Raw genomic sequence first — 15,105 nt, forward strand, 5'->3', positions numbered from 1 at the left:
AATGAATTTCTTTCTACTAAACTAGATTTTTCTCACCTCATTGCTTGTTGCTCGAGGACAAATAGAAACTCGAAATGTTAGATAAGTATCCACATCTCCAAACTGACATGGATTAATTAAACAAAATATTACATAAATGATCATACTAAATTCGACTTGAGATTGTTTTATAATTGTTTTATGTTTTCGTGATACTTCTTACTTTTCTCGAGTGCTTTAATCTTGTGTGTATCGTGTACATAATAGCAGGTGATTTTTGCAATATTATTCGTGTAGAGAGGTATCATAAAAAGTCTCAAGTCTCTAAGTATTTAAAAACTAAAATTAAATGATTCGCATGATCGTGATCAATGTTATTGAAATATAGTAAGAAGAAAGTATCGAGTATAACAGATATCACGTAGTAGAATATTAGATAATCGTGATATGTAGTTGTCTCGAGATTCATTTAAGTTGAACATTGGACGATCGATTCGACTTAATATCTACTTTTTTCTCGCGCATGAAATCAAATACAAACGCGTCATGGGATGCATTTTCGCGCAAAACCATAATTATGTATGCATGTGATGGTGAATTATGACGGCGAAAGTCGATGGGCTAATGATGACGCGATTTTTTAATTTTATTTTCCTCTTTTTTTTCTTTATACTATTATATCTAATGCATCACATTGTATCATACTATTGAGAGAGAAGATGGTGGGGATGGTGAACATATTGAATGTGTCAATGATGCGAGATATTCCTCGATAAAATCGATTGATATTAATATCAACCCGTTTTTTGCTGTGGAGACATATTTCTAAAATTGTTGTTATCTGATATATGCAATAATATATCGAAAAAATTCTCTTTTTATATATCTGCCACCTTCTTCCTCTCTATCACCTTAGAATAGTAGAGCATCCAGTTGCAGTTGCGCCAATTTTCCGAGATAGGAGATGGGGAATCGTCGTCTGGAAACCCTTTACTCGACTTCCGGCCTCGTCGTCTTCGTTGCTTTTTTCCACATTACGTTTTCATTTCCATTTTATCCATGTTTTGTTTTAAGTGAAGGCTTATTTGAGCTACATTTTCGGCACCGTTTATACAGCTACGCAACCATATGTAGTCCCGCACGGTACGGAACGTCGCGTTAGACCGCATGTCTTCTCCTCGATACACTAAAGGCATTCTACTTCGCTCGATATTCTGCGGCGGTATTCCGTATTGTACCATAGTCTCTTGTATTTGACAGAGAATCTATAATAAGAAGCATCAGAGTATTAGAGATAATTGGAATATAGAAAGTAATATGTAAGAAAATATATATTATACATTTTTTGATAAAAGAGCACCTATTAACCTATTAACAAGAAGATTGCATTTCAAAAATATTTATAGAACTTTTAATTCTTTTTTGAGTCTATAGTTACTAATTTAAAATTGACCACTGTAAAAGTATCAAGTGTCTTCCAAACATGATGCACCTCGAGAATAAATATAAAAAACAGAAAATTCCAATATAGAATAGAAAAATATGCGCGCCGAAAACTATTCATAATAAATAAAACGGCAGTTTAGCCTTTTAACGATATTTAGCGACTTAATTTAATGTAAAACGTTCGCAAAACTTAACAAAATGCTTTTTATCGCGTTTATAGCAAGGAGGCAGAATAATTCAGACCATTGATGCTATTGTGACAATCATGCAAAGCGATTCATTTTTTTACAGCGTAGATTACGGAAGAGAAAATAGAAAATGGAAAATTTGTAGTTTAGCTTAATTACTTATGAAGATAATAAATTTGATCTCAAAAATAAACTCACACTTCGAAATAATACTTCGATATGCTCGAATTTCTCAACATGGTTGAGACCTAAGATCTTCTGGTCCCAAACACTCTGTTCCAAACACATCATGTACATCTGTACATTTTCATACATCGTAGTGAGAGCCGTTTTATACTGAAAATGTATCAGTTATGTAATCAATCAACTATCTAAAAGTGTATATTTATTTGTATCTTTATTTGTATTATGTCGCATCACATGCTTCGTAAAAATATATATTTCTTAGAGATTGTTGTACATTATTATCAATCTTTTTGTATATTGTTAATGATAAAGAGGAAGCGACATAAAATAATGTTATCGATAATACATACGTCTAATTTCTTGAAATGCTCCAGATTCCATTTAGGCAGCCATGTGTAATATTGAGTGTTTCCAAGAATTATTTTGGTGTGGTTCGTTGTCTTGAAAACGCTCTCTCCCTGCAAAATTAAAGAAAAAAACTGTGGGCGTGATTGGGTGCATTGCTACGCACAAAAATAAAGCCGCAACATTAAAGAAAGATATGTGGAACTATCAAGTTTCTTCCATCGTCATTTTTTTAGTGCGTAATGCCGCGGAAATTTGAGAAAAATTATTCCGCGTAGGCGTGGGACGCTATTGTTATATCGTTCTGCATATCTCTCATATTCATTACGCACGGAAGTTAATTAAGGTATATAAAATGATACGAAATATGCCTTAGAATAATACATATAATTTACTGTTTCTATCAGGGTCATCTTCGTTCAATCGCATTTATCATATATAAATGCAAATCGTTAATTTTATTTTTTCTTTATTTCTATATCACACTTTTTTATCTCAATCTCAATTTTATTTTCTTGATAAAAAATCTTTAAAAAAATACGAATATGCGGTTTCACAAAAACGCAAGATTTGGCTACTTTCTCTTGAATAAAGCGATGTATCTCATCGCTTGATATTGTCACTTTGTGAGAGGAGAATCATGGATTGGCGCAACGCGCTGCTGTTATTGTATTTCCAGGTATCCGTCAATTATGTCAGCACTGGTGCGAGATGTACCGGATTCGCGTGCTCGCTCTAATTTCTCGTGGTAGCATAACGTAACTCGACGCCACTGAATGTCAGCATGAGTTTAGTCACCGATTACACGTCGTGCAACACCTTTTACACCATCAGTCTCCCGATATCCCTCGTTCCTGGTATAATGAAAACAGGCAGCAGGCCGTGCGAAACGGACGTTGTCGAATGAGGCAGCTTGCGCCGATTTCTCGACGTGGGAGCGCACGCGTGCCAGAAGCGGCGGCACGCTCTGACTTTTCGGGAATACCGGGATGGGTCAGCTAACAAAAGTCAGCTTAGTCCTCAGAAATTACTTGGAAACTCAGGCGCCGGGACGCACTAATTATCCCATCAGGGATCGCTTACATCGAACGAGTCATTGTGAATCACCCAGTGAGTTGGGAAGTGCCGCTAGGAAAACTGAGAGAAACATGCTACCTATTTTGCGTATACCAGAGATCGTTTTTCGTACTTCGTTTCGATCCATCATGATGTGATTTCATGTAGAAGATTGTTTCAATGTATCTATTTCAATCACGAAAATTAATACAAGTGCTACTCCAATAGTTTATATCATATAAAATAAAATTTTATCGTATAATAATTATGCATAATGATTATGTAATATTTCGCGCTCGATGCGTTGAGCCCTGCAAGCTTTCGAAGTGTGAGATAGGTCATTGGTTTCTTATTATGATAAACAGTTATGATAAACAGTTTGATTTGAAGAATCAAACAACCATCTTAAAAGACAGACATCATGATATTAGTATTCTGTCTTAATAAACGGCGTCTAATGGAGTTCATATGCAGAGAAAGATGATTCAGCATCATTGATCTTGTATTCTGAAGTAATTGTTTTCGGACAGATAACACATCATATGTACATTATTATATGTACATTATTATCTCAGGCAGGAATGGCAATAATAATCGTATGATACTACTCTCATGACCTGCAATGCGATAATACCTTCGATCGCAAACAACATTCCTGAGAACTAACACTGTCAAAGAACCACATGTTGCGTAGCCTGATAAATCATATGTCTTCAATGTCTGTCCTATGTAATGCATATAATGCCACGGCAGAAAAACAAGTTTATGAACTCGCATGTAGGTTGATGAACGAAAATAGCGGCACGCCTGAAAAATAAGTATACATGACAAACGGATTTCGAAGATACGACAGCGGCGCGCGAGGGTAACTCATAGAAAGGCGGCATCGCAGTAGTCATTCATTAAATTCATTCCCTCGTTATAGCATGTTCGATCTCGTGTACCTGCGGACACTCGTGCGCCGATCGATGATCGGTCCTTCTCACGCCCCGGTCGTTACGAAAGCATCCAGAAGGATACAAAGATATCTTTTCGGCCCATCACTTTGTATCAAAAAAATATTAAATACGCACGGTGGTCGGCCACCGATTGCGTCATCAGTCGTTATTGCTAATAATACCAATAACGATATCTCGACCACAAAGTTTTCTAAACGTGTAGACGTATAGGTAATGAGAGATTTGATGGGTAATTAAATGAAATTTTACGATAATTTTGTGCAAGCAATCCTCTAATAAATACATTAGCGAGACCTACGTGTCTACCTACGCGTAGAGCTCTCCGCTAAATCTACGTTTGCCTTTCCTTCTTTCAAGTGCCGAAAAGAACTCGTTTTCATCGTCGCATTTTATATGATGTGTTGGCTACATTCACACGTGATGGCTCTCATTCCGCTTGAATATCGATACTGTGGCAATTCTCATTTTGATGCGACATCAAGGATGACACGTAAAGTTATAAAGATCATTGACGTGATCTTTGTTTCACGCTCCGAAGTGTTTAAATTTTCCTTCTTTGCACTTTTTCTGCTACGAGACATATAAATATGAAGGAATTGCGAGAGCAAGACCGAGCAATGGGAGAGGTGATAAAAGCAAGACAAAAAGGAAAGAATGAGAAAAATTGTCGCTAACAACCACTGGCGGCGGACAAATCTGTGGCGCGGGTCTTTTGTGCCTCGTAAAAGTCTCGTCGGCCACACTGGGACCACACGAATAATCGTAAAACCGAGCTGGAAGCTGGCAGGAAGTAGGTTGGCAAGAATAGGTACGATCTCCGCGCGCGGCGCTGCCACGAGGACCCGTCAAAATCAATTAGCCTTTCAGTCTTTCTTCTAGCGCGGCTTCATCATTGCACCGCTTATTAGAAGTTATAAAATTTCGGTGTGACGGTGATTTCAAGAGCCGATCGAATGCCTCGCAAGTTCGACACATTCTACGAGCGAGATGTAAAGAGAGAGAGACAGCTAAAAATGGACTTTTTGATCTAAATATTCTGGTAATTTTTCAATAGCATCGCGCCTTAATTGCATAAACCGTTAGATTTTTTCTGACATAAAAATCGTATCATATCTAAAACATCCAAGCAAATTTTTTAAGAATTTTTTAAGAATAGAGATTAAGAATCCGCGATCGCGACGATTGAAAAATATGTTATTGCGCAAAGCAGCGACGCGAAGCAGAAATCGAAACGCAGCATGGTAGAAGAAATGTGTCGTATCGAGACGAGTACATGCACTGGCAGGTTGTATATCCGGTCTGGGTTTTAGTATGCAGGCGATGTGCCGATGTGGCGTGCCCGTCCGAGGCGGAGAGGGGCAGCTTCCGATTCTGATTTATTGGAATCCTCCGCTTCCGATATTTTATCCGATTCCTTCACGTACGCGATGCAAACACCGTCCGTCGCGATCACGACGGATTGCGGACCGCCGAATTCGACTTATTAAGTTGTACACAAGGACGTACGATGAACTGTCACGACGACGAAACAATGAAAGTTTCGCGATAAACGTATAGCAGAAGAATGAAATGTACTAGAGCCATAATCGATGCTTTAGTCCATATAATAGGTCAATTATAAATGTGCTCTAAAGATTTTCAATCATCCCGGAAGCTTCGCAGAAAATTCTTTTTCCAATTGCAAAAGATCGCGAGACATTTTTGTGCAAATTTTCTTCGCGTTCGCGCCATGAGATGCATCGATCGTTTCCGCCGTTTTGCTTATATCCTTGACTAATCTAATTTTTCCACTCAGTAGACAGTCTAGGCCGATAACCGATAACGAGTGTCGGAAGATGAAATCATACTGGACCACTAGACAGTATGTCGCCGTCGATATCAAGTGAGAAAGGCGCCCCTGAAGCTTAGCCTCGACGCTCACGACAAGGAGAGGAACCTGACTCTTGTCTGCTCAACTATGACTTCACTCTTTTTCCATGTGATTCTTTCTATGTCGCAAGTAGCGAGGCATTTACACGTGTGCAATTTATTGTCTTTCCTGTCAAGGGTAAGAGCGAGTCGCGGATCCATACGATATCGTATTATGCGCTGACTTAGAAAACATCGGCATCCAGTATCGCTGTGCGATGATGTAACGGGAACATTTTCTAGTCGCCTTCGGCCGGGGCTTCAGGGCGAGACGGACCCTGCGGAGAGGTATAAATACCCTTTTCCAATGTACGCGACGAATGCTAATTTACTCGGTCATATGTTCGTTTGGATAAGTAAACACTATTTGCACGAGCGAAGAAAGATTTTTGATCTTATAACTTGTTCAATAATCGTGGATATTTCTGAGTATCATTATTTCACAAAATGTAGCCATTTAGGAATTAATGATTTTTCGCTTTTTGGAAGCTTGAGTTTTCTTACATTGCCGTAACATGCATAATAAAGAATTGCGGCTCTAGATTGCATATAAAAATTATCTTAAATAATCTTTTTTGAAGAAAACAAAATTTCGCATGCGAAACATTGCCTTTACTTCTGCGGTTTTCAAGTCGGTCTTTTTTTTTAATCGTCTCTAAAGAGAAACCTTGAGAAATCGCTTCGATCTGGTGCGTGATTTATTATCCTTGGCCAGAGATAATAAGGTACGATTGGTTGGGAAGATTCTTTCGAAACAAAAATTTCTCATGATCATATGTATTTATCTGTCTCATAAAATCGATCACATATTACTTTTGAAATTCAAATCGCAATCGCAATTTTTTTCTTGAAAATGACTGTTAATAATAAAAGGTTAAGTTTCGCAATTCAATAGATATAATAAGTAAGGAAGATTAATTTTTTTATATTTAATATATTTTATCTAAATGCCAATTTTTTTATATTGTAATTTGAAACATGAATTGTACTGAAAAATTTCTATCATTACTTTTAATTCTTATTTTTATTAGTAATAAGGAAAAGAAAGACCTTAATAACGCGCTTTCAATCAACATAAAAACGTGACATAATTCACAAGATCGAGATCTTTTTCAGAGGTCTATGCGACTCATGAAACTACGATCAATGAACGACCGGAAGTACTACCATAACCACCTTCCGTTTGAAGTTCTCTCACTCTATCTGTCCCTCCCCTCCCCCTCAGGTTTCTAGAAGGCACGTTAGTAATTATCCAAGCATTGATGAGTTTAATATTAAAACTTCCGATATATATGTATATAGTGATTTTTTTTAATCCGCCAAAATGAATGATAATAATAGCACACGAATAGCTAGAATTCTCGAAGAGGATGACGATGGGAAACATTGATTTTACGCGAAACATAGATTTTATTACTTACAAAAATGTGCACGAAGTCGTTAGTTTGTGCTGCTGCATTTTCCGATAAGAGGCGTATATTATCCATAAGTTGATCATATCTTAGCGGGGCCTCTGTGAGGTCTTTATCCAGAACATCTTCAGAGTCTACAACACTACCACAAGGTTCCACCCACGTCGGGGGGGTTTCAAGCAATTTCCTGTAAATATCCTCTCCTATTTTTACGTTTTTGTCAGAGTTTATGTACTCGTCAACATGGAACGGCATTGGAGCACTGTGTACCGACGACGTTAGTAGAATCACAACTACACAACTGGACAACCAGGATAGCCCTGAAAATAAAAATGATTATGTTAGATTTGTCGGCCAAACGATTTTTATGCTGTGCGTTTAAGTTATCGATCACAATGCGGCTATTAAATTGTGCCCTTCAATTTTTTTTAATATTAAGAGATTACAATTTAATATTATGATATATAAAAATACTTTTATTTATTTATATATATGATTTATATATATTAAAATGAGGTCGACGAGGAATATTTCTTTTCTCATTCTTTCATTTTCATATTGCCGACAAGGCATTTTAATGTATGTATGAGATACAATAGGAAGTTGTATAGCGATCATCGAAACAGTTACATTAATACAGGTGTGGTGAATGAATGTCGCAAAATTGAAGTCATTTTGCGATGAAAATTTAACTTGCGTACGGGCATCATTAACGGAATTAAAAAATAAAAAACGGAGATACAGTTCAATAATCAACGATTTGACGTGAGAGCCGCGAGATGCCTGCGTGAAATTATCATCGAGCTTCCGGCTCATCGGGCCCTTTACTCTCCTCTGTTTCCACCCTCCGGGATTCACTCGTCGATAGTAAGCGCCTAAATGGTAGATTCCGATCGGGACCGTCTTATGATCATCCGGCAGTTTCAGGATCACCGCTCATCGAATTACGTGCCCGTGAATTCGTCGTCGCATTATTACGCGAGTTACGACCCTTGATGAGGGGCCTCGGATCACGTGCACCGATATGACGACAAACCATCAACGGTTGCGTACGCATTTGGACGATATATAACGACAAGAGGCTACCGCATACGTGTTGTCTGCATTTAATCCGTGCCTCCCTCTCGGCCACCATTTTAAAAAGGTTTCAAGTGCATAAGTCGAGCAGATATTATTGCGGAATGTAATTTCAATTTAAATCGTTTCTTGTACGACATGACACATTTTACATTTGTCAATATATTCTCTCGATATTTTATAATTATCTAAATTTTCACATTAAAATCTGTCTTTTAAATCAAATATGATTTGGAAAAATTATGCGTGTACGGTCACCATAAATTTATATATCGTGAAAAAAATATTTTTTCTTAATTAATTTTTTCTATTATCATTATTTAACAAAAATTTATCAAAATATTTAACAATATCATGTCTCGCAAAAACTTATAATTATATATGAATAACGATATTTTTCAAACAAGCAAAAAAAACATCGTATCAAAGTAGGGATATCGAAGAGAGTTGAAGATTCGAGCATCAGATTAACATGTCGCTCTCGACGAGATGAATAGTCGCGCGACCAAAAACCGGAGGTACGTCGTGCCATCCATAGACGCTAACGAATTTAATTTTAATGTGCGTGAACGTATGATGCAGCGTGGCCAGCGGACGCGACGTACGAACAGAGGGAGACAGAAATGCAGACGGAGAAAGAGCAAGATGAGGAGAAAACGAAGAGTGGGACGGGGCGTAGGGAGACGCCTCGGACACTTAACGCATATTAATGAGCGGCTCTTAAGTGCGTTCTACGTTGCGATGAGAGAGCAATTTGCCGTAGGGAAGTTTGCGCCCTAAACTGACAACGCAAAACCGTGTCGGTCAACGGCGGCGACATGTTGCCATAACTTTCGACGCAAACATGTCACTTCCGATACGTTCGAGAATGCAACGATCCGCTATTAGTTTACAGAAATAATCGTGAGGATGTGATAAACGTTAATTATGCGTTTTGAAATTTGTATCAGATGGATATATCACACAATCAATTACGATATGCGGAATAAAAAATACACAGGAGACGAGAAGTCATGATTTCTTATACATATATACATAGAATTTGAAAAAGTTATTATTGCTGTTGCATGTATGAACACACTTCGATTTACTATTTGTTTCTGTTTCCGCAGTTAATTGTACACAATACACGATGGCGTATTGATAAAAATATCTATTTTTGTGTTTTATTTTTGTTAAAGGAGAAAAATAATATCTTCTATCTACGACAATTCTAACGGAAAGCGTCCAATTAATGATGTTCGCTAATGAGGTTAGGAGAAACATGTACTTACAACGAGCTTTTAGTCAATATTTAGCCCGAACAGGCCTATATCGAGAAATGGTCATTCACATTGCAAATATTTTTATCGTGTCGCAGAAAAAAAATCCACGTAAATGATCCACGTAAATGATCTTAATGTCCACGATTGTATTTCCTTACTTGTCGCTCATAAACACCATTTACTTTCTCTTATTTCTTTAATTACGCTATCTCTCTTTTTTTCTCTTAGATTTAATTGCTATGCAATTAATCTTCCATGATCGGTTAAATTTGTCGGCGGAGAAAGGCATACGAAGTAAAATAAACGTACTTTCAGACAACTTCTCATTCTTGAAGGGAAAAAAATTTAAACGGCAGCCAGCTGCTTAGAATTCACTCTTATATTCGTCTAATCGAAGAGAACGTTGCGGATTTAATTGTACTTTGCTAAAACATGTCGATATATGGTCGAAAAAGAACTTCTTGATATATGCTAATGCTATGTATCCTTTCATTATAAACGAGTTTATATTGAATACAGTTTATATTGAATATTTTGGAGTGAATTTTTATAAAGAAATGCATAAATTGAATTTTCTTATATATCTGTAAGACAAAATATGCAGCACGCAATTTATAAATGTTTCGAAATTCTTTTACTCTATTTATTGTCATTCGTGTCATACTTTCTTATGAGTTTGACGTCATTTTCGAGCAAGCCGATGAACGTATTAGTCATCCGTCTTGTAACGGTCCTCCTTATCGATTCCTCGTTTACAGGTTTGCGGATCTTAAATCCGTGCGCTTTATATTCATTATTTTATCTACTTTTTAAATTCAATTCAAGATATCTAATTAGAGGGCTCTAGAATTTCTTCAAATAAATTTAAAATACGTGCCGAGTATACAATTATATTTGCTTTCGTCCGCCCACCTGTTGAATCTAGTGGGATTCCTCTACAGGTGGTTTAACCCCAGCTCTTTCACAAACTCTATTGCAGGTTTATCTTTTGACTATCTGCCAAATCATTTTTCTGCTGCAAGATAAGAGATATGCAGTGTCTCATAACTTATTATGAGGTGTGAATACAGAAAAATTTCTTGTAATGAACCAAAAATAATATAAATTTATATGAAAAATGCTAATGAGAACTTAGTATTATTTTTGCATGATGATGAAAAATAACAATCCATAATAAATTGATGGATACACACACACGCGCCGCGTATCGCGACCTACCGCAATGCGCTTCGATCCATGGACGCGAACGGAAGAAAAGAGAGTAGCGGGTCGGGTGTAATGGGGTATAATTGTCACGAGCAATGCGAGGACAGTGCGTCATTACCGCATTTTTCATCGTCTTTCTTGCTGGCCGACAGCAGAGATGCGCTTTGCACCGGTGTTCACCGGCTTTGCGAGCCATACTTTTTTCAATGCGGCCGCGAGTTCTTAGGAATTTCGATGGAACGCCGTCGTTTAGCGTCGTCGTTGAGGTAGGCCCTTGTAATATCGGCGATACGCAGACGGTATGCGGGGAAAAGTGTAAAAGAGGATAAAATGATAGACAAGTTTACCACCTGATAAATATTTCGTGGCTTTTAGTCAACATATGTTGATTGATAAAACGATAGAAATTATGACGAAAAGAACTATATTTAATACTCAAAAAATGTGCAAGTTGAAAAAATATGATATAAATTTCGTTTATAATGAAAAGAAACTCACAGCAGTATCATATATCAAGTAGAAGTTTTCTGTCATATGAAATGATTTTGCGAAGTATAGTAAAATCCGCGACGTTCCTAGGTACAAGAGTAAATTCTATAAGCAACTATCTTAAATCTTAAATTTCTTTCTTCTTAAGAATAATAACTTGTCTGGCAATATGCCTATATTTCATCTTGTATCTTTGTCTCTCTTAACCAAATTAACCGATTATGGAAAACTGATTTATTTTGAAACACTATCTGTGTTTAGAATTTAGAAACAATTATAAATATATTTTGTATACAAAATGTATTCCATGTAAAATAATTCTGATTAAAAACATTTACAAAATAAATTTTATTCCTACTCGTTCCTACTCGTTCTTCAATAGTATTAAATTTGTTATTTCTTTTATTATATTATCACTTTCCCGCTGTGAAGATGACCCAAAAATAGGGTCGAAACGTTCGCTATCCTCTCTTTGTATTCGTTTAATATCAATATTTATTTGATTGTATTATAAATAAATGTGTTATAACATCGACACTCGACTCGTATTGCCATTATAACTGTTTTGTTTAATTTTATATTTCGAGTCTTTTTATTTCTATTTTTTATAAATTTTATTACTATTGACAAATGCAATAATAGATAAATGTCAACGAACACATAGAAAAAATGACACAATATTATATAAAAAAATTGTAAAACTTATAATTTTCATGAGCTAATAAAAGGAGTATGAAATCAACAATTGAAGAAAATCAAATCAAGTATATATTTGTAGATCACAGTATACTTAAAGCCCGGCATATATTTTCCAAGGGTGCTTGTCAAGGGACGTTCAATGATTAAGATTCCGAGACATAGGTTTTACCGCCAAGTCATAAGTCGATTCGGGTACAGATTTACGAGTCACTCGAATTTTTTGCTTATCAATATCAGCCAACCAACAAAATTTTTTAATTTATTTTCGTTTACTAATCGATAATTCTAATCGGATTATTGCATAAAAGAAAAGATTTGTTGAGTTCTATAATTTTATTGAGTAAATATTTTTTACGTTAAAGAAATTCCTAAAGGTCAGTAAATGTGTGTGTTTTTTCTTTTCATGTTTTTGTTTTTTTCTCTTATTCTTTTGCTTGATGTTACAAAAGATATTAATAATGAGCAAGAAGTATAATTGACAGGCTTGATGCAAATAAAGCAAATCTTGATATGATTTCCAAATCAATTCGTAGAAAGCCTTGCAACCGGAAAGAGGATGCAACTTTTATATTGACAACGACCACGCTGCACGAAGATAGAACAGTATATAACAGCCGAAATATTGTTGAAATAATTACATAATACTATTATGTTGCACTATAACCTTAAGTTAATCAATGTTTAGTTATGTTATATCAATGTTATATCAATGTTTAGCATAACAATATAATAAAATTATTTTTTTCATTTGTCAATTATATCATTGCTCGAATTATATCTCGTCTTATATTATTGAACTATTTCAATACATGATACTTTTATCTGAGATCATTATTCAACAATTTTTAAGATGTAAATCTCAATTCTCATTAATTCGTACCTTGAAGAAATTAAAATTTAATTATTTTTATAACAATGATTTTTTCCCCAAATATTATTATAACAGTCAAACTTGCTGATAAACACAATTGATGATATTTCGACTTACTTAGCCACGTGGACAATATCCTGACGAACGTGACGAATGCAGTACGAATCTTCTGCGCTTTTCGATCGTCGTAAAACGCCGGCATGAGATGCGAATTATATGGTAAGTGTTTTTTATCACAATTATTTCCCGCCGTTTTTTTATTTGTCGCTTCGGTGTTACGATTATTCGCAACAATATCATCCTGATATTTAGGCGGCAACGTTGATGTTGAGTTCAGTGCATAGCTTTGCACGGTACGGTCAAGGACCCGATGGGACGTAGTCCTCTGATCGCGAGTGAGTATGACTTCCATCGTTTGATCGATCATCACGTTTTCCACAATTATAGTGATATAACACTATCACTCTAGGTGTGCGCGTCTCTCGCGTCAGCGATGTATGTATATGAATAATAGATATACACGTGCGTTATATATGTATATATATATATCTATATATATGTATGTATATGTATGGATGCCGAGGATGATGCGTGTGTATATGTATATATATATATATATATATATATATATATATATATATATATATATATATATGTATATATGTGTGTTTGTGCTCCAATGTCCTGTCGTCACCGATTCCGGTCACTTCGCCGAGGGGTTGTCACACTTGAAAAACTGTGCGCACAGAATCACAATCCGTTTGGCACTGGTTCGAGACACGCGATACACTCATTCTTATACGACAGGGGGGAAGGGGGGTTGTGGGATCCCGAGAGAGAAAGAGGAGGGGGTGGGTGCTTGACAAGGTGGCGGGGGTACTTAAGAAGAAGAGAAAGAATCAAAAGGGTACACCGTTAAGGGTGGCTCACGTTTGTGCTTTTCTTTTTTCTCAGCTTTTGATTATCCTCTTCGCACCGTTACTTTTACTCTTCCAATTCCTTTTATCCTTTCATGGTCACGCCCTTGCAAAATTGTTGGTTGGTTGGTTGGAAAGATAGTCTTGCTTCCAAAAGAAAGTCGTTTAGTTTACGTTATCCGAGAGAGAGTAAAGCGCAATCAATTAGATGCGAACAAATCGACATAATAGGCGGGCGAAGAAAATTCATTCGTTGTCATATGCAATAGGACCATATGTAAGGAAGAAATGAAAGAAAATGACTTCTGCTTCGTACGTTCTTCAATGTTGTCTTTATTTCTATTCTTTTTCGTTTTCTTTTTTCTCCTTTTTCTTTCTTTTCGTTCACGAACGTAACTCTCTTTCACTCTTTCTATCACTCCGTGCGCCAATGTATGACTGTCAGTGTATGTACGGGCCACTCAGTCGACCGGTGCCTATATACGTTATAAAGCCGCCGAAGCACGTGGCCCGCACCCCGCTTTCGGCCAATCTCCCACCATCCTCGCCCTTCCTCGATCACCCGCGCTTGGTGTTACTTACTTCTTTCCATCTTCTATTCTTCCTCCTTCTCTTGATCATCAGAGTCGCCGCCACCGCCACCTCCTTCGTCGCGTCCATTATCTCTTTTCCCTTCTCCTACTTGCTGTTTCTCCATCCTCCGACTCCCTGCCCCTCACTGTCGGGATTTGCAGTGGTTCAGGACTTCGCGACTCATTCATAACTCCCTGCGACTGACTCGCTATCCCCACTCAATCAACTCCCACCACGCGTACGTAGTAGGCGCTAGTCCACCCAACCAAGTGATACTACATCGACTCACAGTCGACCTGCCGTCACAGTTTCATCTCCTGAATCGACGATCTTGAGTATTACGTATGGATGCGGGAGTTTCCTTGTACTTGTCAATTGATATTCGTTAAAGCGGGTCGTAACCCTTTAGTCCTTTGGTTTAAATATTACCGATATAATTGTAATTTTATTTTTTTATAATTGTCTAATAATAACTATCTTTTAATTTTATATAATTGTCTAATAATAACTATTTTTTAGGTTTACATAA

The 15,105-nt window shown here is 36.7% G+C and overlaps 1 protein-coding gene and 1 long non-coding RNA gene across 2 annotated transcripts in view; one reads left to right on the forward strand and one right to left on the reverse strand.

Moving 5' to 3' along the window:
• Positions 1 to 15,105, forward strand: part of LOC145972594 (uncharacterized) — a 162,365-nt gene that overhangs the window by 130,997 nt on the left and 16,263 nt on the right. The gene's annotated exons all lie outside the window — the stretch shown is intronic.
• On the reverse strand, positions 655 to 15,092 carry LOC145972368 (uncharacterized). Its single transcript, XM_083100948.1, has 5 exons — positions 13,204 to 15,092; positions 7,489 to 7,799; positions 2,150 to 2,257; positions 1,812 to 1,949; positions 655 to 1,244 (listed from the first exon to the last, which is right to left on the reverse strand). Exons 1-5 carry the CDS (start codon positions 13,511 to 13,513, stop codon positions 1,014 to 1,016), a joined length of 1,098 nt encoding a protein of 365 aa, XP_082957074.1. The 5' UTR covers positions 13,514 to 15,092; the 3' UTR covers positions 655 to 1,013.

This window comes from Camponotus vicinus, unplaced genomic scaffold (assembly GCF_025532165.1).
Source record: "Camponotus vicinus isolate PSW18456_S1 unplaced genomic scaffold, iyCamVici1.0 SCAF_1, whole genome shotgun sequence".
Taxonomy (NCBI): Eukaryota; Metazoa; Arthropoda; class Insecta; order Hymenoptera; family Formicidae; genus Camponotus; species Camponotus vicinus.